General features: G+C 41.8%; 1 protein-coding gene across 1 annotated transcript in view; it reads right to left on the bottom strand.

The window, feature by feature from the left end:
* Positions 1 to 1,089: 1,089 nt before the first annotated feature.
* The window catches only part of cdh13 (cadherin 13, H-cadherin (heart)), a 266,013-nt gene continuing 241,580 nt past the window's right edge, over positions 1,090 to 25,522 (bottom strand). Inside the window, exons 11-13 of the mRNA XM_080475644.1 lie at positions 20,050 to 20,283; positions 16,804 to 17,022; positions 1,090 to 2,148 (exon numbers count right to left, since the gene is read on the bottom strand). Coding sequence (XP_080331770.1) covers positions 2,141 to 2,148; positions 16,804 to 17,022; positions 20,050 to 20,283 — 461 coding nt within the window. The 3' untranslated portion in view covers positions 1,090 to 2,140. The remainder of the gene's footprint in view (positions 2,149 to 16,803; positions 17,023 to 20,049; positions 20,284 to 25,522) is intronic.

Below are 25,522 nucleotides of genomic sequence, written 5' to 3'. Positions count from 1 at the left end.
TGCAGTATTGGACCCAATCCTGGTATCGGTACATCCCTTGGAAGCGTCGTAAACATTTGCGTCTCATAACTTTCCAACTTCCATATGTTTCTATCAAATACCAGCAAACTTAAGCTCATTATTTTACAATTTTATTTTCTTATAAACTGACATGAAGTATTTTACTAATTAGTAATCAAAGAGCACCATAACTTAGTGTTAAATTTGTGATGTGCTCAACACGACATATTAGTTAATAACATGTCATTTCCATCAATGCAAAGCTATGAAATCCATATCTTGACATATTCAAAGATGTTTTTCTTATATACATATGGAAAGAAAGAAGAGTCTTTCAGAAATGTCAAACATGCAATTTGATTGAAAAATGAAGACATACTTAACGTGCACGCCACACATGCTGACATCCATGATGCGTGGTCGTGTAACTCTTTCTCTCATGAGATGAAAAGGCCTTTCAGTCAACACAGAATGGGCCACACAGCCTTGTGGGAATTTTCAGTAACGGCTTTATTAAATTAGTGCAAAAGACAGACGTAACTCATTCAGAATGTCATCTTTTTCTTGAAGGTGATCTTCCAAACAAACCCACACACGCTAAGTTCTTTAATGAGCGGCAAGAGGAAAAAAAGCGAAACTATCCACCAAAACCACAGCCTTTTTGTTTTTCTTCTTCGACATGTTCTTGTGACTCGTAATGGGAGATGGGAAGAGAACGGGAGAGGGAGGAACTGACAGGAGGCAAAAATCGAACTGAAACACAAAGGCAGTCATCAAAATGAGACTCCTGACTCTCAAACTAATCACAGATTAAAAATAAAAAATATCATAACAAAACATAATTGTAAACAAAACAGGAGATGTTACAATAACATAGTCAACACATCAATAGCATTAGAAATAGTGTCTAAAATTCACAGGAAAAAAAAAAAAAAAAAAAGTTCCTTTATCTTATTTACTCACTGTGTGGGTGACCAAAAAACTTGCAATCAAAGTACATAAGTTAATCAATACTGTATATTTATACAATGGTAAAAAATAAAATATTTATATAATAGTACTTTTTTTTTTTTTTTTTTTTTTTTTTTTAAGGTTTACACCGTTACTATAAAGATATACTGTTTTCCACTCCATGACAACTAATGCAATAAAAACAGAAGCAAATCGAAAAAACGACTCCAGAGAGTTTCTGACTTTTGAAGGCTTATGGCTACCACCTTGTCCTAAAAGACCACAACCACTGCAGATAAAGGAAAACGGGCTTTGTTCTCTCCACTTAAAGAAGGAAACGAGATCAAACACAGTCTGTGACGAGAAAAGAAAGGAACACGTCGAAAAGTCAATGCTCTTCCTCAACCAGGACGGTAGCTCAGCCTTTGCAGTGTTCCCTGGCCGGTGAGGGACGGAGAGAGGTCGATAGATAGGGTTTGTGTGTGTGTGTGTATGTGTGTGTGTGTGTGTGTCAAAGCATGGGGGTCTATGCATGAAGAGGGTAAAGGGAGGAGGGATGGGAAACTACATTCATAAAAATGAGACAAATGGAAGAGGAAGCCAGAGGTTTTGGGGGGGAAATGACTAGAGGTTTACACTCGGTTCAATATGAATTATATTCCTAGCTTTTGTTTTGTTACAATATCAATATACATGGTGTTTCAAGTATCTCCTACAGGGTTGGCATGCTGCCACGGACACTGCTAACACCCAGTATTTACCTGCCAGCGCAACGGTGAGGCGCCAAAAATGGAATACAATGGAAAACTGTAAAAAGTAATGGGGTAATCAATGGAGGGATGAAAGCACAGGGGGGGAGCGTGCACATAGAGGGAAATGCCACAGAGAGTCGGGACGAGATGAGCTGACACGTGAGAAGACTTGAGCGGGTATGGACGGATGCAACACGGCACGGAAAGATGAAGCGGAAAAAAGAGCGACAGCGGGATAAACGGGGAGTTTGAAACAAAACAGAGTGGTTCCAGCCGCGGAGTATTTTCTTGTTTGATTTGTCGTGGTGAGAAGGCTTCCTCTCGCTTCTTTTCCCTTCCTCTTCTTTCTCTTCCCTCCTAAGCCTGGGTTGCGTGGGGGAGATACGTCGTTGCTTTTCAGTGTTGCAAAAAAGGACTACAGGAGGTTTCAGCAGAATCTACAGGCCTGGTTGGTGGTGGAGGAGATGAAAGAGAAGACGGGGAAAAGGAAAGGGAAGTAATGAAGGGGGGGGAGAGAGAGAGGAGAGAGGAAAAATGTGTGGGACAAAGAGAAGAGAAGATAAGAAAAACTGTAAAGTCAAGGTCAATCCCCCGAACCACATCCACTGCAATCAGTTACACAGGACAGGTGATGGTATCGCATCATTAAAGATTCAGCAAGGACACAACGGAGGAGTCGTCATTGTTCACTCATAAACTTGGACAGTTGCAACTTTGTTGTTGGCTTCAATATGAAAATCCACGCCCGAGCTGTGTCGGCCGTGCACCTCCTTCAGCGCTCTTGACAAGTTCAATCGATACGGCTGATTAAAAGCAACTTTCTCTTGAAATTAGTATGCAGACGAGGGCACTAAGCTTTTGATTTACCATGCTATTAAGATGCACTTTCTGCAGAGGCTGCAGTCGAGATTAAATACGTTCTGATGTGTACTTGTGTAATGCTTAAACTTTACTCCAGCACGAGTTCGGCGTATGGCACTGAGGACAACCCACAGGCAGAAAACAAAACAAAACAGCATAACCTTTATCATTGTTCAACAAATTAGCCCGGACTGAACTAAAAGACTTCTTCCTTAAGAGTAGAATCTGTTTCACTTCACAGCATCGTCTTTAAGGGAACTTATGGACACTACAGATTGTGTGAGGTCAGACTGTTTCTTTCTTTCACTGTGATACAGTCTAAGGAGAGTCTGCTAAAAGACTGGTGGTCGGGTGTGTCTGCCTTGTAATGTGACAGTTTGTCTCATCAATTGGCTGCAATTGCTTTCAATAAACTTGGGTGAAATGTGATACCGGGGGAAAAAACACACACACACACACACACACACACACACACACACACACACACACACACACACACACACACACACACACACACACACACACACACACACACACACACACACACACACACACACACACACACACACACACACACACACACACACACACACACACACACACACACACACACACACACACACTTCAGCATGAAATGTGAGAGTTTATTGATTGCACCTCTGCCAGCCATCTCCTTCCAGTCTGCTCTCTATTTCTGACATGTTTGGAGACGGCTGAGCATTCAACAGAAACCCTCACTCCAGCTTGCCATTTTGCTCAGCTTTCTCTCCTCTTTTTCTCTCCATATCTCCTCTTTTGTTATCTGTGCTCTGATGTGACTTGATTGTCGTATTGAACGCTGTACATATTCAGCTCCCACCATGTCCTCAAACTATATTTCGGTGCCAATCGGGCGTCATGCGGTCACAAAAAAATTGAAAACTACTGCAGAATTGCTGCTAATACCCTCAAGTGCTCAGGGAGTTCAGGTAAATGTCATCTCGCTTCTTCTTGTGGCTCAGGGAAGATATGTGGTACATATGAGTGTACTCAGTAGTGAATGAACTCAATCACATTAAATTGACAAAAATAAGGAAATTAAAACAGTACTCTCACCGAATACACCTTCTTTGTGTTCTTGAAAGTTTATACTGTAAATCTGATGCTGTGTGTAAACCCCAAAAAACCCAACCTAAAATCTCTTCAACGTGTTGAAATGAAGAATTTGAAGATGAACCAGTTCCAGCTGCCTCGACAGAGATCGTGTTACAGATCAGGCAGTGGGGCAAACTTTAAAGCAACGTGGACAGAAACTCACAGAAGAACTCAGTCACAGTTTGTATGGTTTATTTGGTGGAAAATGCAGTGAAATGTCAAAAAAACCTCCTGTAGCTGTTGCATTTGACATGTTTTTACAATCTCACTGATCACACGTCGCACTGGGAGACAGGCTCAAAGACGGCTGTTGACATGGTCTTACGACCGAAGACAACTTTCTGACAGTGTGACAGCGGTGATCATCTCACAGTGTAACTGCTGCTGCGATCGACGTCAACTACCGTAATTTCCAGACTACAAGCCCCTACTTTTTTCACACGCTTTGAACCCTGCGACTTATACAATGACGCGGCTAATTTTATTTTTCCGGGTTAACGGGGTTCATGACGGCAGATTCTACTTCCGCGTGTAGATACATGCTGTTTTGAGCCTCTGCTTCTCCAAAACTTGCCCTAAAAGTGACATTTCTGCTGTTCTTGACCTCGTCTTGTGCTGCTTTCCAGCAGCTGACGGCCGTGAGTGATGCCTTCAGGTGCATCACGTAACTCGGCCTTCTGCACTCCGCGGCTAAGTCACTCGTTTATGACGTTTTATTCTTGCGCATTCAAGTCGACTCACGTATCGCTTGGGATTTGAAATCTTTACAATTTGCTTGGTGGTTCGACGGGGCCAGATTGGAGCCTCTTACAGGCCGGTTTTGGCCCAAAGTCCTTATGTTTGACATCCCTGCTATAGAAGACTTGGAGCCTAATATTGACATTGCATATTAATAGGCGAGGTGCAGACAGTGCCTAAGTACATTGAAAGTAGAACACCTCACAGTGGTTGCCGAGAGGAAAGGATCGGGTGTATCATAAGCATTTTGTCGTACATAACAGGCTTACCTTTAAGCCTTGCCTTTTTACAGCTAATCTAGCCGGATGCATTCAACAAAATGTGGCGTAAAACAACTAAATTGGGGGAGGTAATTTGTCATAGCTCGTGTTTGTTTCTTAAGCTTTCACTGTCGCACTACGCTTTATGCGTTCCCATTGTTTGTGCATGAGTGGGTCTCACAATATTATGGTCTCAGCTCTTGAGTGCATTCTTTAAAGAGTTGGCAGTCAGTCTCCATCAGGCGAACTGATCAGAGTTTTGACTGTTGACACGTCGATACGTCTTTCAGGCTTTTCTTTTTCTTTTCTCTCCCCCGTCTCTATCTGTTCTAATATCTGCCTCCCCCCCCTCCCCCCCCCTCCTTTCTTTCTCTCTATGAGATCAGGGAGCAGTCTTGAGGAATGTAAACTGTAATTTTCCCAGACATTGTGAAATGAAATGGACTGTACACTTCAAAAAATTGTGGCGCGATCGAAGTGTGCCTGAATGGAGGTGAATGCCTAATGAGGGGGAGGGTATGAAGCGGGTGGGGCTGATTGCTTTTTCTTTCTTTGTAGTTTTTCTTCCGATGCCTCCTTTCGAAATGTCCAAACCTAAATGTCCCCCTCCAAAGGAAAAAAAATAAAAGAGAAATAAAAACGGAGAAAAAAAAAGTCAAAGAGACTTTAGACTTTGATACTGGGTTTTGCCTATCTTATGAGACCCTGGCAGCCCTGTTTCACCTCACATGGGGAACTGGATATAAAAGAGGCAACGCTCCCTTCTGGCAAGAGAAGCCACAGCCTTGACATGAAAATACTTTGCTGAATCAATTTCCCCTCACCTCCAACACAAGCGCACACTATGAACTCATGGGGTCAGGAGCAGAGGAAAGAGGAGCATTAGATAGGAGGGAGAGAGGAGGGAGAAATAGCAGCACATAATCACAACACCTGAGATTGGCCCGGTAATGAAGGAGTCGCTTCACGTTACGGCGGGCAGAGTCGAGCGCGATGCCACATGGCGCTGCTCGGAGGGTCGCCGCATCGCATTACGCTGCCACTGGATGCACGCCGGACATGTATCAAGTAGAAACGTTACGGACGCGCCGGATGTACACGCACAGATGCGTACTTGTAAACAGAAAGTCTAAACGTCACATTCATCACACCCCGGCATCGTGTTCTCCCATCTGTTTTGCTGCTTGCAGAAGGTGCCTTACATGCAGTATAAGCTCCAGCGTATGTATATATAAACAATCGGTGTCACTCACTGGCACAAAGCACTACCTGAGCCGGGAGGGAAACTCTATTTCTCTTTCAAAACACCAGGAATAGCTCCTCTCCGTTCACCATGTATTAAAATGACCTAATGGCGTATCACAGCCATCCACCGATGTTGACTTATCTCTCCTACTCCGCTTATTGTAAGTCGCGGCGGGTAAAAGCGTCGGCTTAATGCATAAAATGTAAATTTGACACTGTGGGAGGCGAGGAGGAATTGGGACACTGGAGGGAGCAGTTACCGTTTCCCAGCCTTTCTAATTGCCGAGAGGAGAGGAGGGTGACAGTTGATTAGCTCAGGTATGTCACGGCTGCTCAACAAAAACAGAGGCATTGCAGCATGAAGATGAGACATTACAGAGGAAGACAGAGGATCTGTCAGGGTAACCCTGACTATAATGAAAGTTAATAAGCCAAACTAACCCCGGGATTTAATGAGGAATGAAATAACAGTATAAATTATTTCTTAAATCACAAGGATTTGTAATTAAATGAGCACTTTAAGGTGAATTTCAGTCCAAGGAGAACGACGGTCTGCTCATGAAGTCCCGCGTACAGTGTGTACAATCACAAACCGGCATTGACAAGCAGATGCACGCTGAATGAAAATGCATTCAAAGACTCCAGGGCAATTATTCATAAGGAGAGATCCCAGTGTCAGAAAATATAAGGCTTCAACTTAATATTTAATAATCTCAGTTTTAGGTTCCAGGCTGGCCTTTTAATGAGAGGGGGACTCGTTTACATGTGGATCATACACTATATTCTAAAATCCTGAAACCTGTTTCTCACTTTGCTGCACAGAGTTATTATTTATTTATTCATTTTTAGAATAAAATGTGTTCTATTTATAAATCTTTTTATATTGACATACTTTTTCTTTTACATAGTGGTCTTATTGTAATTTTACATGTAGTATGTTGATATATTACATGTTTTTTAATACTGCCTCAAATTACCCCTCAAGGTCAAACAAGGTCATTCTATTCATACGTTTCATGTCTTTTGTAATAAGCTTTATTGTTAATGTTCTTCATACCACTACTGACTTTAAAATCGGGGTGTGTGTTTGTATGTGTGCAGACATACACACAATGTATTTATTACCAACCAGATCACGGTCAATGGTGTGTTTTTTTTAAGAAGAACTCTTCTTGCCAAAAGTATAATGAGACATTGACTGAAGGTGTGTTTGAGTTACATCGGAAAGAGAAAGAATTGCACAGAGAAGGAAAGGAGACATTTATTGGAGAAACAGTATTTCCCAGCATGTCTTCCTCCGTTTAATCTTTTAAATGAAATCAAGGTAAATCAGTTTCAGGGACATGGTGCAACATACAGTTCCGTCACGAGGTAAAAGGACAGGAACAATTTGAAATTGAAACTATGGGTGTGACAAGGTATAAGAGTTGTAATGATTAAATAGGATTACATTTGTCATGAGTGAAAATCAATGTTGAAAAAAAGGTCATTTTTTTCCCCTCTTTGTGTCAAAAAAACCCCCAGAAGATGTTTTCTATTTTGTTTATTTACCACCTCGCATTGGAGTAGATTTACTAAGATTTAGATTTGAGGAGTACAGAGATGAGTTTGTGACCACGTTTTTCAACTTAAAGGCCTTTGAGCAAGGCCCGCAACGCCAACCGCTCAGGGAAGATCATCTGGTGTAGAACTTGTGGATCAAAACAATCCCAGAAGGGAACTGAGAGACGAGAAATGGCTAGACTGGATTCCAGAGCGAAAGACTCCTCCACCCACTCAGTGCCAGAACATCAGTTTCATGAGACAAACCTTTTCGCCCTCTTTTTCAAATAGCAATTGTGGTGTGCTTCCACCGAGTCGTGAGTGTCCAGAGTTTCTATATAAACTTTGACAGGATAAAGTGTCTGTTTAATAGTCATGCAAATTGAATCCAGTGTAGGAAATGCAAGTTTGCAGTAGTATCTAGCCAATTCCATCATTATAGGCTCTGAATCTTTCTGTCGGGACGTTTCCTAGGCTGGACATGACTACGCCTGCCTGGATAATGTTTGCCTGTAAGTTTCAATTATTTATCGCTGTGAAGTTTAGGTCCCAGTGAATTTTGTTGTACGTTGTGGCATGGCAATGTATGGAAAAAAGGTGTCAATCATAGAGCCTGGAGACCAAAACCAGCCGGAAGGACATTTCACACAAGCGCCTTGATAGAAGTGTGTCTGATAGAAAGAAATCTCCGGTTGTGCAAACAGATTTTGTTAACCGTGCATTAAATGTGGACATCTTCAGCACATCGTCATCCTTCTTTGCACCGACATTTTCTGGATTTGTTATTCAGAGGTTTTTATGGGTTATCTTTTTCTTGTCCAGCCCAGTTGAGATCCAATTGAGCTGTCTGTGGCCCCTGAATTAAAATGAGTTTGACAGCCCGGATTTATGGAAGTAAAGTTTTCTTAGCTTTTTTTCCAACATCAGTCAATCTCTTTCACATTTAATTTTTTTTTTTACTCAACTCCTTCAAATCCTCCAATACATTATTGAGATGCTCTTAGAAAATCGGCAGTCTGGGAACTGAAGCATTTCAATGTTACATTTTCTCTATTATTGTGATCCTCTTACATTATTCAGCTGTGAGAAAGGTCTGCGTATGATCCCTTATTGATACATGAGAGCGCCAGACTGTGGAAAATCAGATTGAAGCTGTACAAATGTGCATTACGTCATCCGGCCAGACTCTTATTTTTAGGCTGTTTTGCAATTTCCATATCTGTCCTGGTGTTCCCAAAATGACTGCCTAATAGATGTACCACCGAAACGCAGCAACAAATCACTCATAATACACGAGTAAAACACGAGTGCAGCCTCATTGCAACAACTTTACATTCATGAACAATTCATGAAGCCTTAAGGCAAAACTTGGTGATGATCACAAAGACAACTATACCTCGCCATTGAAAACTTTCTGCATGTGTAACCATGTTATGACATGTAGTTCATGTGTAAAGGTAAAATATGCTGGTATACTATTCCGTTGCTGGTACGAATTATGCAGAAGCAATGAAATCCCATTCATTAAAGAGTCGTCACTCAGTGCTTTCTAACAGAATAACTAACTCTTCATTATGTATTTAGTGAATAAATAATGAGGGCCCCTAAATATTCATTGGAATACTTAGTTGGTTACAGCCTTTTGTCTTACAGCACAGTGCACCTCTTTAAATGCTCGAGAGTGTCTCTTCACATCTCAGCTCAAAGATCAAAACCCCCTTCTCAGCGTGATCCAAAGGCAGAAACAACTCATCCACTGTACACATCACTCTGGCATGCAGTCTCTTCAAAGAAAGCTGTGAAAAAGTCATATTTGTACAAGAGTAAATAAGCCCCTAAACATCCTGTCTCTCTAGCTGGGAGGGGATTAGTGTAGAGCTGGAGAAGGAAGAGGAAAAGTGGCTGTCAGAGCAAAGCGAGGGATCAGAGAAGAGGAATAGTGTGGACTAAAACCCCAGGAGGATGGAGGTAAATTAGTGGCATCTGGGCTGGGAGTTGCTTGTTGTGTTTAATGGTAAATGCTTTGTTTTTACCCCGCCTTCCCATTCACTCGCACTTCTCTACTGTTGGAATTACACTATTACTCTTGGTTAGAAAATACAGAGGAGCCCAAAGAGGCGCAGCGCCTCCCCGTAATACATTAACAACACACAAATCTGCAGCCGAAGCCTGTAATCCTGGAAGGAACAGACTTTTCCATGCGGCTGGAGCATAAGGATCGTCTTAAACTGAGCACATATGGGGTGAAATTGCTCCAGCGTGGCATGACAAGGGTGTGTGCGTGCAGGTAAGAGCGTCAACATCCAGCCCCCTGAGAGATTTCCTATTTATCACTTTATTTCTCATAAGCATGTTAATCTCCATCCACCAATCCCAATGCCACCTATAAATGCAAAATGTGCACATTTTAAAACACACTTCCGGCTTTGGCCAACCTATTTCCTCCAGCCTCACATCATCAACGTTTGCAAATTTCACTCTGAGGCTGCAGCAGGGAGATAGTGGAAGTTCTGTGCAGACCAACGCAGTTCACTCGAGCACTGATAGGGGGCAGTGTGGTCATCTGTGTGCCACCTGTGAGTTGCGGCAACCAAAGAATTGCTCCTTGTAATTACTTGAAAAGTCAGAAATCCTTCTTATGCAAAGCTGCATTTTTGCATGTGCATGAGTTTTTTTTTTTTATTTAAAATTTTTTTTTAAACATGATCCGCCTTGCACTTACTGTGTCCAATCAGGAGGTGTTACCTCCACAGATGACTCACATCTGAGGTGTGCATGTGTTTGTTTTGCGAGTCTAGAAGCGTTCCTCGTTCTCTACTTTAAGGTAACCTCGGTCCACGCGTGTGTACTGGACTGAGCGTGGCGCCTGTTTGTAGGAGTCCATGGCATAATGATCTCAAACGAATGAGAACGGGGGGGATGAAGAGACAGAGGAACACTGCAAAGCCTTGGGATTTGTCTGCCAATGCTGAAACTGCCAATGAAGGTCTCTTAAGTATTAAAGGACACAGTGTATGTTATAGCACTCTGCACACACACACAGCCACAAGCTCACTCTCCTTCCTATTGCACCGCGGGGTCACATACATTATTTAGGGTTTTGAAAAGTAACCGCGGTCAAACATTTTAGAGTGAAGACAGAAAGCAAGTGGGTGTGCTCCCGCTGCTGAGTTGAGTGATGCTGAAGGAGTCGGAGAGGGAAAGTTGCAGAGAATTAGGTGGATGGATGGAAAGGCGTGATCAGCTGATATTAACGGCACATCTCCCCGCCATATTAATAGGCGGGCCTCGCAACCCACACATCATTTATATTAGTTTATCTTCGACGAGACGCTCACAAGAGACGATCTGTCAGCCAGGGAGAGATGATGCAGGGCTTTTCTTTTCTTCCCCCTGTATTGATTCTATTCATCTCTTGATTTCTCAGGTAGAGCGTGAAGACCTGACGTACTGCTTGAGACAGCCTTTTCTGTTTTTAGTCTATTTCTTTTTTCTTCTCCGGAGCCTCGGAAGCACACAAACACTCCCACAGGCCCCCACAGTCTGACCCTTTTTTTGTTTCTTCTCCCTGTGGCGTTACTCCCAATACATTCAACACAACAGGTATAATGTACAAAAAAAAGTCTGATAAAGGAATATGGCTACTTTTAAAAAGCAGCTTATACAAACAGAGCTATTTTTACCTCATTTGGGGAATTTAATAAATGTTTTGACACAGCGAAAACCGAGGGAATGAATTCAACTTCGCTTAAGACCCTCATCAAAAACAGATAAACACCGCTTTAATTTAATTTCACCTAAGCGTTTGAGGTTCGCCGTGCAGAATGACATCTGTATGCACTTTAACATTAATCTGCTTAATGGGGAAAAGCTTCCGCGGTCACCTTAAATCCCAGCAATTTGCACAAGTGTGACGTTTGGAAAATGAGGCCTCATTACAGTACTAATTGTCAATATTGCAGCATTCACATTACAGCCTGTTTTAAGTGCTTTTGGCCAGACTGTTAATGCCTCGGCGTAACGGCATTCTCTTGATCCCCACTTACAGTGGCAAATCTCTCCATTGATCCATCTGACAGGAGCACGGTTTAACTGCTGTGCACCTGGAAAACTCACAAAAAAAGTCACAAAGAAACACGCTGGGCTACTGTCGTAACTGGCATTTGATTGGCAATTCCACCATTTATTTGTGCTTGTGATTTCATGTTTGGCAGAGTGCTAAGGGGACCCCCCCCCCCGCATAAGTAGAAATGTGCCGACTCGGAGATTGATCCAGTGTATAAAAGCACAAAGTAGCCCCTTCAATTAAAATTCGTCCCCACAGTTTCCGTTCCAAAACTTTCTCTTACAGAAGTCTACAAATGGGGAGCGCGTTGCCGCGCCTTCATCTGCGTCGCCACTGCTGTCATTTTAGTTTTCAACCATGTGGCTCTTAGATCTCACAGTCACAGAAATTAATTTCACTTAGTTTCTGGTGTACTTCATTTGCCTTTTTTCTAATTTCCCACAAAAGGAGAAATCGTTTGGTTAGAAGTTGATGTTGGGAAGACACATGAGAAAGTTGTCCAACAGGTGGAAATGAAGTAAATATTTGTACTTCAGCTTGAGGTACACAGTTAAAGTGAAAAGTTCAAAGCTGCTGAGACGAACATTTATTCCTACTGAAGCTGCAGAAGTTGATGAATTGAAGAGTGATCAAGTTATGTTCTTCACCACGAAAAGAGAAGACTTCTTGTTTCTGTTCCAAAACAAAACTTTTATGAATTTGTGTTTTGAAAGATGTTCAGCAACTGAAATACACACACATATATAAATATATATATATATATATATATATTATTTTTTTTTACAATGGAAAAAAGTATAATATGAAAGCCCGTCGTTTCCGACTCTGCCAAAAGGGAATACAAACTGCAGGTTTTTCAACAAGAACAAGCAAAAAATGGCATATACAACACAATATGCAGAGAAATTAAGTTGCAACACATTCTCAGACTCACGGAGTGGCTGATGGACGAGATGAACCTGAACCACGCTCCGCTCACTGCCCACTCTGACCTGACTTAATGGTTTGATGCATCAATTATTTGTTCTCTCTCCTCTGAACAAGATAGATTTCTGTTTGGTTGTAATATGTTGAGTATGTATGAGTGTGTTTTGTTTTTTCTGTTGTGTTTACAATATCTCTTTTTGTTTTGGTAATAATAGATTATATTATCAGTATTGGATGGATTTTAACCCATCCTAACGCCCAAGTTTTGCTCAATGTTGAATATGTAGACCAGGGGTGTCAAACATAAGGCCCACGGGCCAAAGCCGGTCTGGAAGAGGCTCCAGTATGTCCAGCGAAACCACAAGCAAATTGGAAAAATCTAAAAGAAAACAATGACTATTGGACTTTGGATTTAGTTTTTTTCACATTTCACTATATTTTGCACCAGAATTTACCATTAAAATTGGATTGTTAATTGGTAATTGTTTGGTTTTTACAAAAAATATAGATATTTTCATCACATACACAAACAGAGAAAAGTTTAAATTTAAAGGTTATTATGGCTTTATTTTACTGGCCCGGCCCACTCAAGATGACTTTGGGCTGTTTGACCCCTGAGCTTAAAAGTATTTGACACTCTTTGTCTAAGACATTTATACTCTAAGTGTTGTTCACAGCCTCCTTGTGGTCTGTGGAGGTATTGCAGGTGAGTTGCGCTCGGTCATTTATAATAAGTAAAATTCTTTATTTTTTTCAGTTTTGAATTTAGTAACTGAGTTTGCCATTACTACAAACATATTTACATATACTTATTTCTGTCAAAAATGATTAAACTTCTGTGTCATTGTTCATTTATTTGAGCTGTATTGACTTAATGTTGTCTTAAAGTGGGTTTTCCATTGGAGGATGCCATCTTTAACTCCACTTTGCAATGAGTGAGAACCGGACTTCAACACTAAATGACAGCCTCTGATCATATTCAATGAAGGGGATAAAATCGCAGGGAGAAACACGAGGAATTCATATATTTTGCCTACTTTTTCCTCGATGTTTGGTTGTCTGAAACTGTGAAAACGCATGATGAGTGTTTTCTAATTAGCAATGAACAGTTTGCACAATATTTAATGCACATGTTGCTTGAATTACTGCTGCATAAACATGGATGAGATATCATGGACATGTATTGCCTTCAGCTTTCTGCATTTTGCTGTTAGATTAAAAAAATAAATAAAAAATCATGTCATCAGACCAGCTGTGATGATGGATGTTCATATTGAATTATTCTGTTTTTGGAATAAATGTTTCAGGGAAATTCATCTTAGTCACGTATTTCAATAAGGCTTAATCTTGTAGTATTGGGGGGGCTGTGGAACATCTTATGATTTTTAAGTGTGCCTGAGAATGGATGGTCCATTTCAGTGGTGCCAAACCTAGAACCGGCCTGCAAGAGGCTCCAATCCAACCCACAAAACCACCAAGCAAATTGTAAAAAAAAAAAAAAAAAAAATTCAAAGAAAGCATTGAGTTTTTAACACATTTTTTAAGAGTAGAGTGAACATAATGGAACACTGCGTCTCAAGCCGAGATACTGTGATGCTGCCATGAAAGCTAGCCAACTAGCATTAGCCTCAAAGTCATTAAAAAGCCATTAAAATTGGCTTTGTGTTGAGATTAGAGTCATTTTTGACTTTTTTTATTGACTTTTTCCAAATGTAATTTCTGGATTATAAGCCGCTATTTTATTCCCCACACACGTCAAACTCTGCAGCTGTTAACAACAATGCGGCTAATTTATGGATTTTTGGGGGGGGCATTTTTTAAGATTATTTTTTAAAATTATTTTACTTTGCAACATACAGAAAGTGTAAGATGCGGAAAAGACAGTCGAAACAATATTTACAAACATTTTGTGTGTGTGCGGGTTAACTAGCTTCGTACCATTCATGGGTGATGCGTTCAGGTGCATCACGTAAGTCTGAACTTTCTTTTTTATTCTTTTTAAAATTAGTGGGTGCGGCTGATATTCAGGTGCGCTCAACAGTCCGGACATTACCGTAGTTTGGGCATAGAAAAAAGTAAAACTTGAAAGTTTTTATTCAAAGGGTATCCTGGCACTATTTCAAGATGAAATTGAGCTGCATTTTTATCATTTTTATGCTGAGAACATTTCTTATAGATAGGTCTTGAAAATACGAGTTACAATCCGGTGATGGATGAAGAAACATACAACACAATGGACACGTTGAGACTGTATTACTGGCCATGTGTGCTGCATACCCCGAGCCGGGCGATCACCAAAACAGAACAAAAGTGAGGAGTTTAATCTCCAAACCTCTATTCTCCCGCTTCCTCTCCCCATCGTTCCCTTTTGGCTCTGTTCATTTTTCCTCTCTTCATCTCTCTCCCGTGGGGTCAGAGTTCAGCGTGGAGATAAGGGAATTGAAACGGGATCCTCTCTGCCTCACTGTCAGACTATCTGACGATACACTGCAAGTGTGATCAGTCCCCTCTATCTGTCCCACAGCACAGGTCTCTGTGATGAGCTCAAGCAGGAGACATCCCTCTCGGCACCTGTCGTGTGTGTGTGTGTGTGTGTGTGGGGAGCTGTCCTACATCTGAATCTGTGGAAACCTCCACTTCCCAGCTGTAATACGGTCTCAGTTTCTCATTGGACATCTACACAGAAGCACATGCACACTGCCCTTGTTTCATAATCCCCTGCTTTTTTTTTTTTTGTCTCTTTCTGACTATGCAAACACGCCTCAGTCCAAATGAATGGACAATGTTTCACCGGAACAGTCAGCCCCAAAAATCTGTTATGTTGGCGCAGCCATTTGGCTAATGAATGCCACCGTCTATCAAGGCACTATTTACAGTATCGTAATGAATGCTACTGTCGTTCAGGAGATAAAGGACATCTCCAGAGAGGACTCTGCTAATGTCATCTTGGTATGTCAACCAATTATCGTGCCTTCTTGTTGAGACTTGTGCCACCGCTGCCATAGAAACCGGAAAGTTTTGCCAAAATGAAAATGGTGAAGTCACTTATCCAGCAGGGATCATTCTGAGAAGTCCTCATCTGAAAAAAATGCTGACATGGCATAAACCTCGTCAGAGCATTCCAATAAAACTCCATGTGATCAATTATCTTGTAACATGTAAAGCTGTGCATCGTGACTGTGTAACAGACGTTTAAGAGCTTAAAACAGAATCATTATAGGTGCGGTCCTCCCCCACGCAGGCTCAGAAATGATATGCATCGATAGACAGATTGATCCACACCGTGGGGGAGATCAATGGGTCATTCCAGAGGTTGAAAATATGAGAAAAGAAGAAAATGAGAAGGAGAGATTCTGCCTGTAAGCACAAGGATTATGGGGGGAGTGCGGCTGATTGCAAAAAAAAAAGAAAAAAAGGAAAAAAAAGGCAGAGAAGCACAATAAGTGGTACTGTGAAGGATGAAGCGGGGGGGGGGGGGGAAGAGAGAGGGCTGAAGGACGAGAAACCGAATATACAAAGTGGGATTGATGAAGAAGGGAGAGAAGAGATGTTGAGATCAGTAGAAAAAAGCCGACAGAAGGCTGGAAGACGCAGGGAAAACATGTCTGTAATTTTGTCTGATGATCTTCAGTGAATCATTTGACAGTCAAACACAAATTAGCAGAACAAAGATGAAATAATTAGGACCACGCGGTCTTTCAGGGCCTTGAAATAAAAAAACTCTTGTTCTTGCACTTTTGCGTCAATCCATCACCACGTCTTCTCTCCTCTTTCCTCACTTTCTCATTCTCTCCTTCCCCGCTCCCTCCTGCTGCACGCAGCCTACGGCTTACAACGAGCCAGACGATAAACTACAGAGAACAAGCCCAGGCAGGGGGAGCGGGATCGGAGCGCTTCGGAGTTGCAAATGATTTTTCTTCCCACCAAACCGGCTGTTGGACGTACTCCGTTACGTATTTGGGAGGGCTGAATTATTCATGCCGCCTCTAATGGCTTAAATGAGTTATTCAGAGAAAATGCAAGTTTGACTTCCTGGGGAGAGCCCAAGGCAAATCAGAAAACAAAATAAATAATAATAATAAAAGAAAGAAGAGGCAGATCGATGCAAAAGACATACCTGAATGAAAGAATTGAGTATTTATCTGTATTGATTTGTCAGAAGAATATTAATTGGAAGTAAAAAAATAAAAAATCAATCCACATTTGAACATCACCGTGTGTGTGTGTGTGTGTGTGTGTGTGTGTGTGTGTGTGTGTGTGTGTGTGTGTGTGTGTGTGTGTGTGCGCGTGCGTGCGTGTGTGTGTGTGCGTGCGGGATGCTACTCACAGAGTAGGACGAGCAGGAGTGTCGCCAGCAGCACCAGGAGGCTGCTGCGGCGAGAGTGGGCAGAGCTGCAGTGCATCTTGTTCTTCTTACAGATGCACACCTGAACTTTGACCTCCGTGTTATTGGACAAGGGGGGCACGCCTGAGTCAGTGATCAGCAGCGGGAGCTGGTAGTTGGCTTTCTTCAGACTGTGCAGGAGCATGATCTGGGAGTGCGTGGCTGCGGGGACACACGGGATGGGGAGGAAAGAAAAGGGGAGCGCACACATTCCACGTTAGAGGCGCCGGATTCTGCGAGGCAAACCTTATTATGTGCTTTATAGCTCAAAACTTGCATGCTTGAAATAACTGGCTGCGAAGGCACAACTACAGATAAAAAAAAAATAAATAAAAAAAATGGCACTACTTAAGTTTCATGAGACTGTTGCAGTTTATTGCATCACACTTAAAAATTCCTTAAGAGACACAAACGCAAATACGAGTGCTAGAGCCGGGCGGGAATGTGTCACAATATGCAAAGCTTCATATTTTATTTGTCTGCAAGGGCTGTTACCTTCAGGTTGGGTAACTTTGAGCTTATTGTCCAACTTTGTATGCCAAAGTGAAACGGCGAAGTGTAATAAACGTGTTATAGATGAAAATAAATGCGCTTCAATGGGTTTAATTCAATTATGCATGAGCACGGTGTGATAGTGTGATCAACTGACTGATTTTAGAGAAATAATCATTGAAAAATGTGCCCCCTTTTTTTTTTTAAATACAAAAACAGAGGCAAGTCGCTTCGGTAAAAACATTAAAATACTAACATATCGGTCAAACTCACAGCACGTTGCCCTTAAACTTTTCACAATAAGTTCGGTGCCAAAGAAAATGGCAATGAATTGCCAACTCGTTCTTTTAAAACTTAGTCTTTGTGCGTATTGGCCTGCAGACACTACACCATAATCTCCATTCTCACTCTCTGTGAACTTTGATGAAACTTGCTGCAGGAAAAATTACATGATTTTTAGCATTAGTGGCACGGATCATGTCTTACTAACCTTTAATCCAACCCCAGCCCAAAACAAATGATTATTACCTAATTAAATGTTGTCACATCTAAATAGAAAGGTACGTAACTCCCCATATGTTGTTGATATGTTAGTGGATTTCCTGCCAATAAGGAATAATGGTTGGCTTCCTTTTCCCACTACAAAGCTTTCAACAGCGGCTACCTCCAGGCTGACGTCTTTTTGTAAAGGTGAAATAAAAAAAATTGAATAAATTCACTCCGGATGTTTGAACAGGCTGAATTCCATTAAATTTCACATATTCTCTCCCTTCTCTCCTCTGAAATATCAAAGTTTCCTTCATTTTCTTTCACATATCGAGTGTGTTCTGACTCAGATTGAAATGTGTTTATAAAGTCTGGAGATGGTTATGTTAACCAAGCGATGGACTGTAAACTGGTCCGGGGTGTTCCCCCGACAATTGTCCACAGTCAGCTGGGATGAGCTCCAGCTATACGCAGCAGTCCTGCACATTTATTATTTACTGTGCTGTGTGAATTTCATAAACTGAATCAGAGGTGACGACTGCAACACTAAACTTCAATATGCAAAAAGCCCCATTATTCTGTATATTATCTCCAAACACCACAAGTGCCTTCAGGAAATAAATAAATGAAGTGAACCAAGAATCAAGCAGTTGGTGTGGTATCGTTTATGTGCAGGGGAGAAATAAATTGAATTACAGAGACAATGAAGGCATGGTCCATAATTTTACTTCTTTGCACATTTCCAACTAATTGTTTTGGTGTATCGCTGAGGTCAACTCCTTTCTCTCGTCATTCTGTGCTGCGTTTCTACCGGTTGTTATTGGCTGCAGCTCGTAGCAGCAGTCACAGTGGAGTGACTCAGTGGTTGTGACGATTCTGACACTGTCAGAAGGTAATAAGACTGTCTGCAGTGGCACGACTCTCACTACACAAATTAACATCACAATTGCAAGGGGATCAATGATGTGTTCCTTACCAGTTGTATTGAGGCAGAACTTAGCTGTTGTATAAGAAAAATTTGTACCCCGTTTAAATTCAGGATTCCCCCCCCCCCCCCCCCCCCCCCCCCCCCCCCCACACACACACACACACACACACACACACAGCTGGGGCGAGCACAGTGCAAGTCCATTTCACTGGGAGTGGGAGCAGTTTCATCTGGCCCTATCAGACTCTTCCAGCGGTGGTGATTGAGAAGTGTCTGTACCTCCCTCTCCTGCTGTCAGTCACACCTAATACCTCTGGGCAGGTTTTAGCTCTGGTCTGTCATTCAAACACACACAGACAGCGCTGTCGGCCATGAAACCTTGATTCAATGTCTTCGTTATCTGACTGTGCTTCTCTCCACTTTCCACATTGTATGTTGTTGTTTTTTCTTCTCTTTCTTATTTCTCATCCGAATCCTTTAATTTTGTGTAACTGCCGCGATTATGAAGACCCCACTGTGCATTCTGCATGGAATCATGTCAACACTGTCTACAGAAGACTTGACCCTCAAATATTCTTGGTGTGAAACAGATTTTAGTGTTTTGGCAGTTCTCTTCTCACCCCACACATTCGAGTCTTTGTTTATTTTCAGTCCTTAAAGTCTCTTGGGTGTTTTCTGCCAACTCTGAGAGAACAGGCTTAAAGCTCAAGGTGTTAAGGAACCATAGGCTGCTGTGTGTTCTTTGTTTGGAGTCCCCTAGTTGCTGTTTCACGGTAAAATCCTTAGTTACCTCAAGGTTTACGTCACATCCGGTCCAGACAGGAAGTGAATTACATGTGCTGTGGAGAGAACGTTTTTGTGTGTGTGCTTTCCTCACCCCCCCATCCTCTTCAAAAGTATATTAAGACGCAATGTCTGTAAGTACTCATGTACTCAAGACTATTTAATGACCTGTTGGCGTGTACAGTACAGTATGCTCTACTCACCTGTTTTACCACCGTTCATACTTAAACTGCGACATGTATATTCTGCTATGTTTTGTTACAGTTTCACACGGTGGTTCAGTAAAGCTGGTGAGACCAGTATACAGGGTGAGAAGGCAACTGTAAGAAGAAAACCTCATATGTTCTGGGTTGTGTGTTAGCGAGGTTACTTTTCGGAGAATGCAATGTGAATGTCAATATCTCAATGTTGGGAAGATATATTGAATTCTCTGAAGGGACGAACCATTTTCTCTGTTATTTTGTGCAACCTTTCATGGTATTTCAAGACGAAATACTTACAGTTAACCCTGGTAACCCTCCATGTTTTGTCGAGGCCGGGCTGTTTTCCCAGTTCTATCTTAAAGGGTGCAGCATTAGGCGGCAGGTCTTTGTCCCATCCCCCGACGATGGCGACGTTCATGTCGTGGGCGTCCTCGCATACGCGTGCCTCCGACGGCACCACGTAAGGGGCATTGTCATTGTAGTCATCCAGGTAAATGATCAACGTGCCGGTGCCTGTGGCTCGAGGGGTTCCTGAAAACAGACACACAGAATTTACACGTTAGGACAGGGAACATAAGGGGCTGTGGCCCTGATGCGGGCCTCGATCATAATAAGTGTGTGGAGAATGGCGAGCTGCAATGCTCTGGACAGATGTGAGGAGAGTAATAACACACCGTTGCTGCAGTAAAACAAGATTTATTCCTCATTACTTCCAAGGAAATTCACCTTTCGGTGTTCTTAAGCTAAATTTGAAGAGCGAATCAAGACCCTGTGCTTTTAAAGAAACCAAAACGCCACGAAAATTAATAAGATTCATGCTGCTCGGCTGACCTAATTTACCACAAACAACTCAAAACTGCGTGTCACATCCGTGCCTTGAGCGCATGAATCACGGAGTCGTGTTTAGCAAAAGAGCATTTTGATTTGGCATTCGGCCGACTTCTATGTTTGGATGAGATTACACCTTATTGAAGGATGCCGGGTTAAAAAGCAGCTTGGCTCTTCTCTATTATGGCTCTCTGTTTCACTGCGATTAGAGGTTATTAAAAAACCCACATGGCATCCAATAACAGCTCTAGAGGTCAGTCAGCAATTAACACCGAAAGACAAGATCTGTAATTGGAAAATGGGTCTTCTCCACCTTTTCAAGGTAAAAAAAAAAAAAGTATTTGCAGACAATTTAGGGCAGAGAGGGGAGAAAAACAAGTTTAGATTTATGTGCAATAAATGTCAAGTGATGCTGGGATGAAATTCAGTCTGGGGTTTTTTACAGTGCTGTTAAAGAAAACTGCACACACGAAGGAAGGATCGCTGCCCCTCATGAAATGCTGATTAGGTGAAACTTCACTTTTTGAAATAAACATAAAGATTCAAAGAAATACGGTGGGATAGTTTGCATGTGAAAGCAGAACAAAGAGGTAAATCTTCCACAGGCTCATAATTTGCTCAGTTAGAAATCATTTGAATTATTGGTTTCTCCTTTCAATTTCATGGGTTTGTCTCAGGCAAAAGAGACACAATGCTATAAAGCTCTTCGCCATGAATGTTATCTCATAACACAATGCAAAGTGAATAAACAGAATACAAATCTGCATTTAGTCTGACCACCGTTTGCAGTGGGAAAAAATGAATTGAATTGTGCAGACGGTTGAAAACTGAACGGACTGAAGCACATTTTGTCTTTAGATGTAGACTGACTCTTCTCTCACTTCATGTAAAACCAATGATGTAATGAAGTTGAGCGCTGGAAGCCAAACCGTTAATACCTAATCGGTCTACCTTGAGAAAATACCGCACTTAATTAAATGTGCTTTGTGATTGGCATGATCAATCACGCGTTTGTCAACGTTGGCACGGCATGATCAAACATCTGATGGTCTTGATCTTCATCGTTGTTGACTTGAATTGCACCAGGAAGAGGATCCTGCGTGGAAACGAGCCGAGTACCGTACGATCTGCAAAGACTTTAGTGACGCCTGCAAATGTTAGAATTTTGTCTCATAATTTCAGATATGACTAAAACCTTTGCACAGTACCATATGTCAGTATGTGCATATACATGAACACACTTATATTTTATTTTATAACTTTAATACATGTTTGTATGAAAATCTATTTACTTACAGTATTTCTGTCCGTCACTTTTGAAGGATATTTTGCTATCAGGAATGTGTGAAACAAGCATTCGGTGCAGCTTGTGGATCCAGATCTGCCTTCAGGAACCTCAAGTTGTATTTGAACAATGGCCTCCTTGGCTTTAGAGAAAGAAAGCAGGAGACAAACGATGGCTTCCTGTTTCCAGCCAGTTCGCAAGTTGTCACAGCAGATGAAGCATGTGTATTAATGACTTTTGTTTTTGTTCACGTTGCTTCATTGTCAGGGCGTACTGTGACACTTAGCCACCATTAGCTCCACCTGTGCTTTATTCTGGACAATAAAAAAGAAATAAAAAAAATCTCTGCTGTGCAAAAGTTTGCCGGGTTGAGAAAAGCTGAACTCTACCAGCTGCAGACAAAAACAACAATTTGCGCTCGGCAAAGTTTGGAGTAGATTTTCTTTTTCATTTTGTTTGTCTGTTTGGTAAACTTCTAGAAAGTTGCTGGTTCAAACCTCTAAAAACAACGAGAGGTTTCAATGGGTAGAGTCACTGTTATTTAACTTGCATCCATGTATTTGTAGTTGAATCTGTGGTTGTATTTGTTTCAGCTACAATTTGGGATGTCATGATTCGATTAGGAGATTCGGATCGGGGCCGATTCTCAAACTGTTAAATGGAGCTGATGAGCTCAGGCAAATGGCCATGTAGGCAACAACCACTTGCATGTGAACATTTTTAAAGCTTTTGTATGTACTGTATGTCCCAGACAAGTACGTGACAACATAAAAGCTCCTTTAATTCAATAAGTGGCCGAGGTTATTTTCACTACAGACATCGAGAGCTTCGACGTTCGTCACTGCTGAGCCTCACTGGATTGAGTCGGACATTTTTCAGTTAAATCAGGCTGTGTTGCATGAATCTACTGCCACTTTCTCTGGTTATGTACAGCAGAGCATGTTTCAAAAAAAAAAAAAAAAAAAGACCACCCAGGTTGACCTTTGACCCCCCACCATGATAATAATCTCTTAGGGATAAAGCAAGAACGTGTATTATTTTACCATAAAACCAGTGAGTTAACCTTACCTACGCATACCAGGAGCAGTGAGCTGTCAAAGAGCGCTACCCGGGGAGCCGGTGGGGGTCAAAGGTCAACCTGTCAGCAGTGGGATTCAAACCTGTAACCCCCAAGTCTGCCTCTCTTGGTTTATAATCTGTGGCTACTTATAATTTACAATTTCTGTACTTTTTTTTTTTTTTGCCAAGATCCAGCGAATGCTCATCAAGATGCAATAATAATAAACGCTGTACTGTATATTTAGAAACCATTGATGAGAAAACAAGAAAAAATAAACAAAGAAATCTTTGGATGTGTTTTTCGCCTCCTTGACTTTGCATTCAGAGCCAAGGGCAGGTGTCAGATTAGCATAATGTGTTTTATTTAAATGTCATACACATAAAGTAGCCCGTGGGTGTAAACATGAACCGCACAAGACCCGTCCCTCTTTCTGCAAGTTCTCTGTTGATGCTCATGAACAATAACTGCTTATATTGGAAGAGGGGGGAAAAAAAAAAAAGAAGAAGCGGCTAAATAACAGAAAATGTCAAAAACACCTGAAAAATATCCCAGAATCTCCATTGAACCCCGAAACAGAACATCTTAACCAGAGGCAACACGAACGCTGCACAGGCTGCTAAACCCTTCAGGGAAGGGAAATAAGAGGCGAGTTTCCGAGTGATAAATGTTTCCTCATTTGTGCAATTGCATGACTGTACCGTATGTCAAACTGCAGTGAAACCCTGAAAGCGTGTGTAAGTGCTGAATCTCTCAGAAACTGGCAGCCTTCCAAACTCATACTGTATGTCTGCACCGCAGGAGGACAAGCGAGGCCAAATTTCAATTCCAACCATGTGTCTTGTTACGTACAGCAGAAATGACAATAAAGTTCACTTTAACACTTTGTCGGTGTAGTTCTCAGGTTAATTCGATGAACAACATCACTATATATTTATATATATATATCAGTGCACTGTTTTAGGCTGTTTGTGGTAGAGCCTTCTACTCATACTGAAATGGTTAATTGAATAAAAAAAAAAAAAATGCTGAGAGAACATTTCCAAACTCTTGTGACTTTTTTTTTTTTTTTACTTTACCTCCTGCCACGTTTTCTTTGTTTTCCCTGAGGAGAATAGAAAGGACTGTCAAATGATATGAACTTTCTTTGGAACTCTTTGTTCAGTACATGCGAGTCCAAGCCACACACTCTTTTGGGGAAAAAAAACAAGTCTATGGTTCCAATAAACCATACACTGTGCATCAACAGGCAGAAAGGTACGGTACAGTGTATTCTCTCAATTTTCTTTGGCCAGTGCAATTAATTGGAAACAGCAGGTGCTCTTCTTGTTTTGTTTTTTTTACTCTCACTGTAAAAAATTGTAAATTGCGTCCCAAAACTTTTTTATGCTCACAAAGACTGCACTCGGGTCATTTACAAACCCGACATGTTCTCGCCGCACCACAGCTAAATTAGTGATCACAACAGTAATTAAATATGCTTTGACCTTCCAACAGAAATAGAAGTTTAATAACTGTAAAACGAAGATGTGACGGATGGATGGCCGCAGCAAGACCGACTTCTATTCAGCGGGGCTGCTTCAGGTTCCTGTATGGCAGGCGGCAGAGAGATCATATCTTCAACGACTGAAGAGTGTTTAGGAGATAATCATCACGATCTGCTTCACTAACCTCAAAACTTTAATTTCATTGCGGGCTGTAAAAATCTAAATCGGCGCGTTGTGATCGTGAGCGATAGGGAGGAATCAAATACAATGGTCGCCAGTTTGGCATTTCTGCCGTTTAATAAACGTGAAATGACTGTAATCTCATCGCTCATTCCCTGTATGCAGTCGAGCAATGAAACAACAGCAAACAGCCCCTTTACATACTGTGGATAAGTACGGCTGTGACAATATCGGCAGCAGATCAATGGCGAAGAGAAATTATTTCAGCAAACGCAGACAGAATTGTGCTCAAAAAGCAAATCAAAGACAGTCGCTCTTCAGGCGATACCCCAGATAATGTATTATCGCTGGAGAAGTGAGAGAGTGCGGATCGGGGCTCGGATCCCCTCCCGTCAGGGGAAGGATGCAAATTCCAACCCATTTCAAGTAAGAGAAGGCTTCCTGTGTGCTTGGCTAACTTTAAATGAAGCTGTTTGTCTTCCTAAATGAATCCTCCTCACACCTAATCACTCGATTTCTCTGCTCCCACTCCTCATTATCGCCGTTGCATCGCGGCAGTATCGTCGACGGCCCGCTCCGGCATCAATGGAGCTTGTCTGCTGGCCTCGGCTTCACACCGCTTCGTCACAAAAGTTCGGATTTAACACGTTGCAGGTTTCCGAAGGAGACAGGCAATTTATGGACGTCCACAGCTACACGGTGGTACACCCCGCCCCTGCGCGTTAGGAGCAACAAAGAACGTCAAGTGTAAAGTAGGTGATATTCAATGAAGAGGGATTTGCTGTGGCGGCAGGAGGAGATGAGGTTTTTCGGGGGGGAAGAAACCTCTGAGCATAGAAGTCTGTCCTCCAATTGTCTCCCTGCACAATGGTAAGAAAGAGTTCTTGTGTAATTAAGAGGTTTCAATCTACATGCAGATGCGGTTGGAAAAAA

This window comes from Lipophrys pholis (genome assembly GCF_963383615.2).
Source record: "Lipophrys pholis genome assembly, chromosome: 11".
NCBI lineage: Eukaryota > Metazoa > Chordata > Actinopteri > Blenniiformes > Blenniidae > Lipophrys > Lipophrys pholis.
This window is presented reverse-complemented; position numbering and strand designations above follow the sequence as displayed.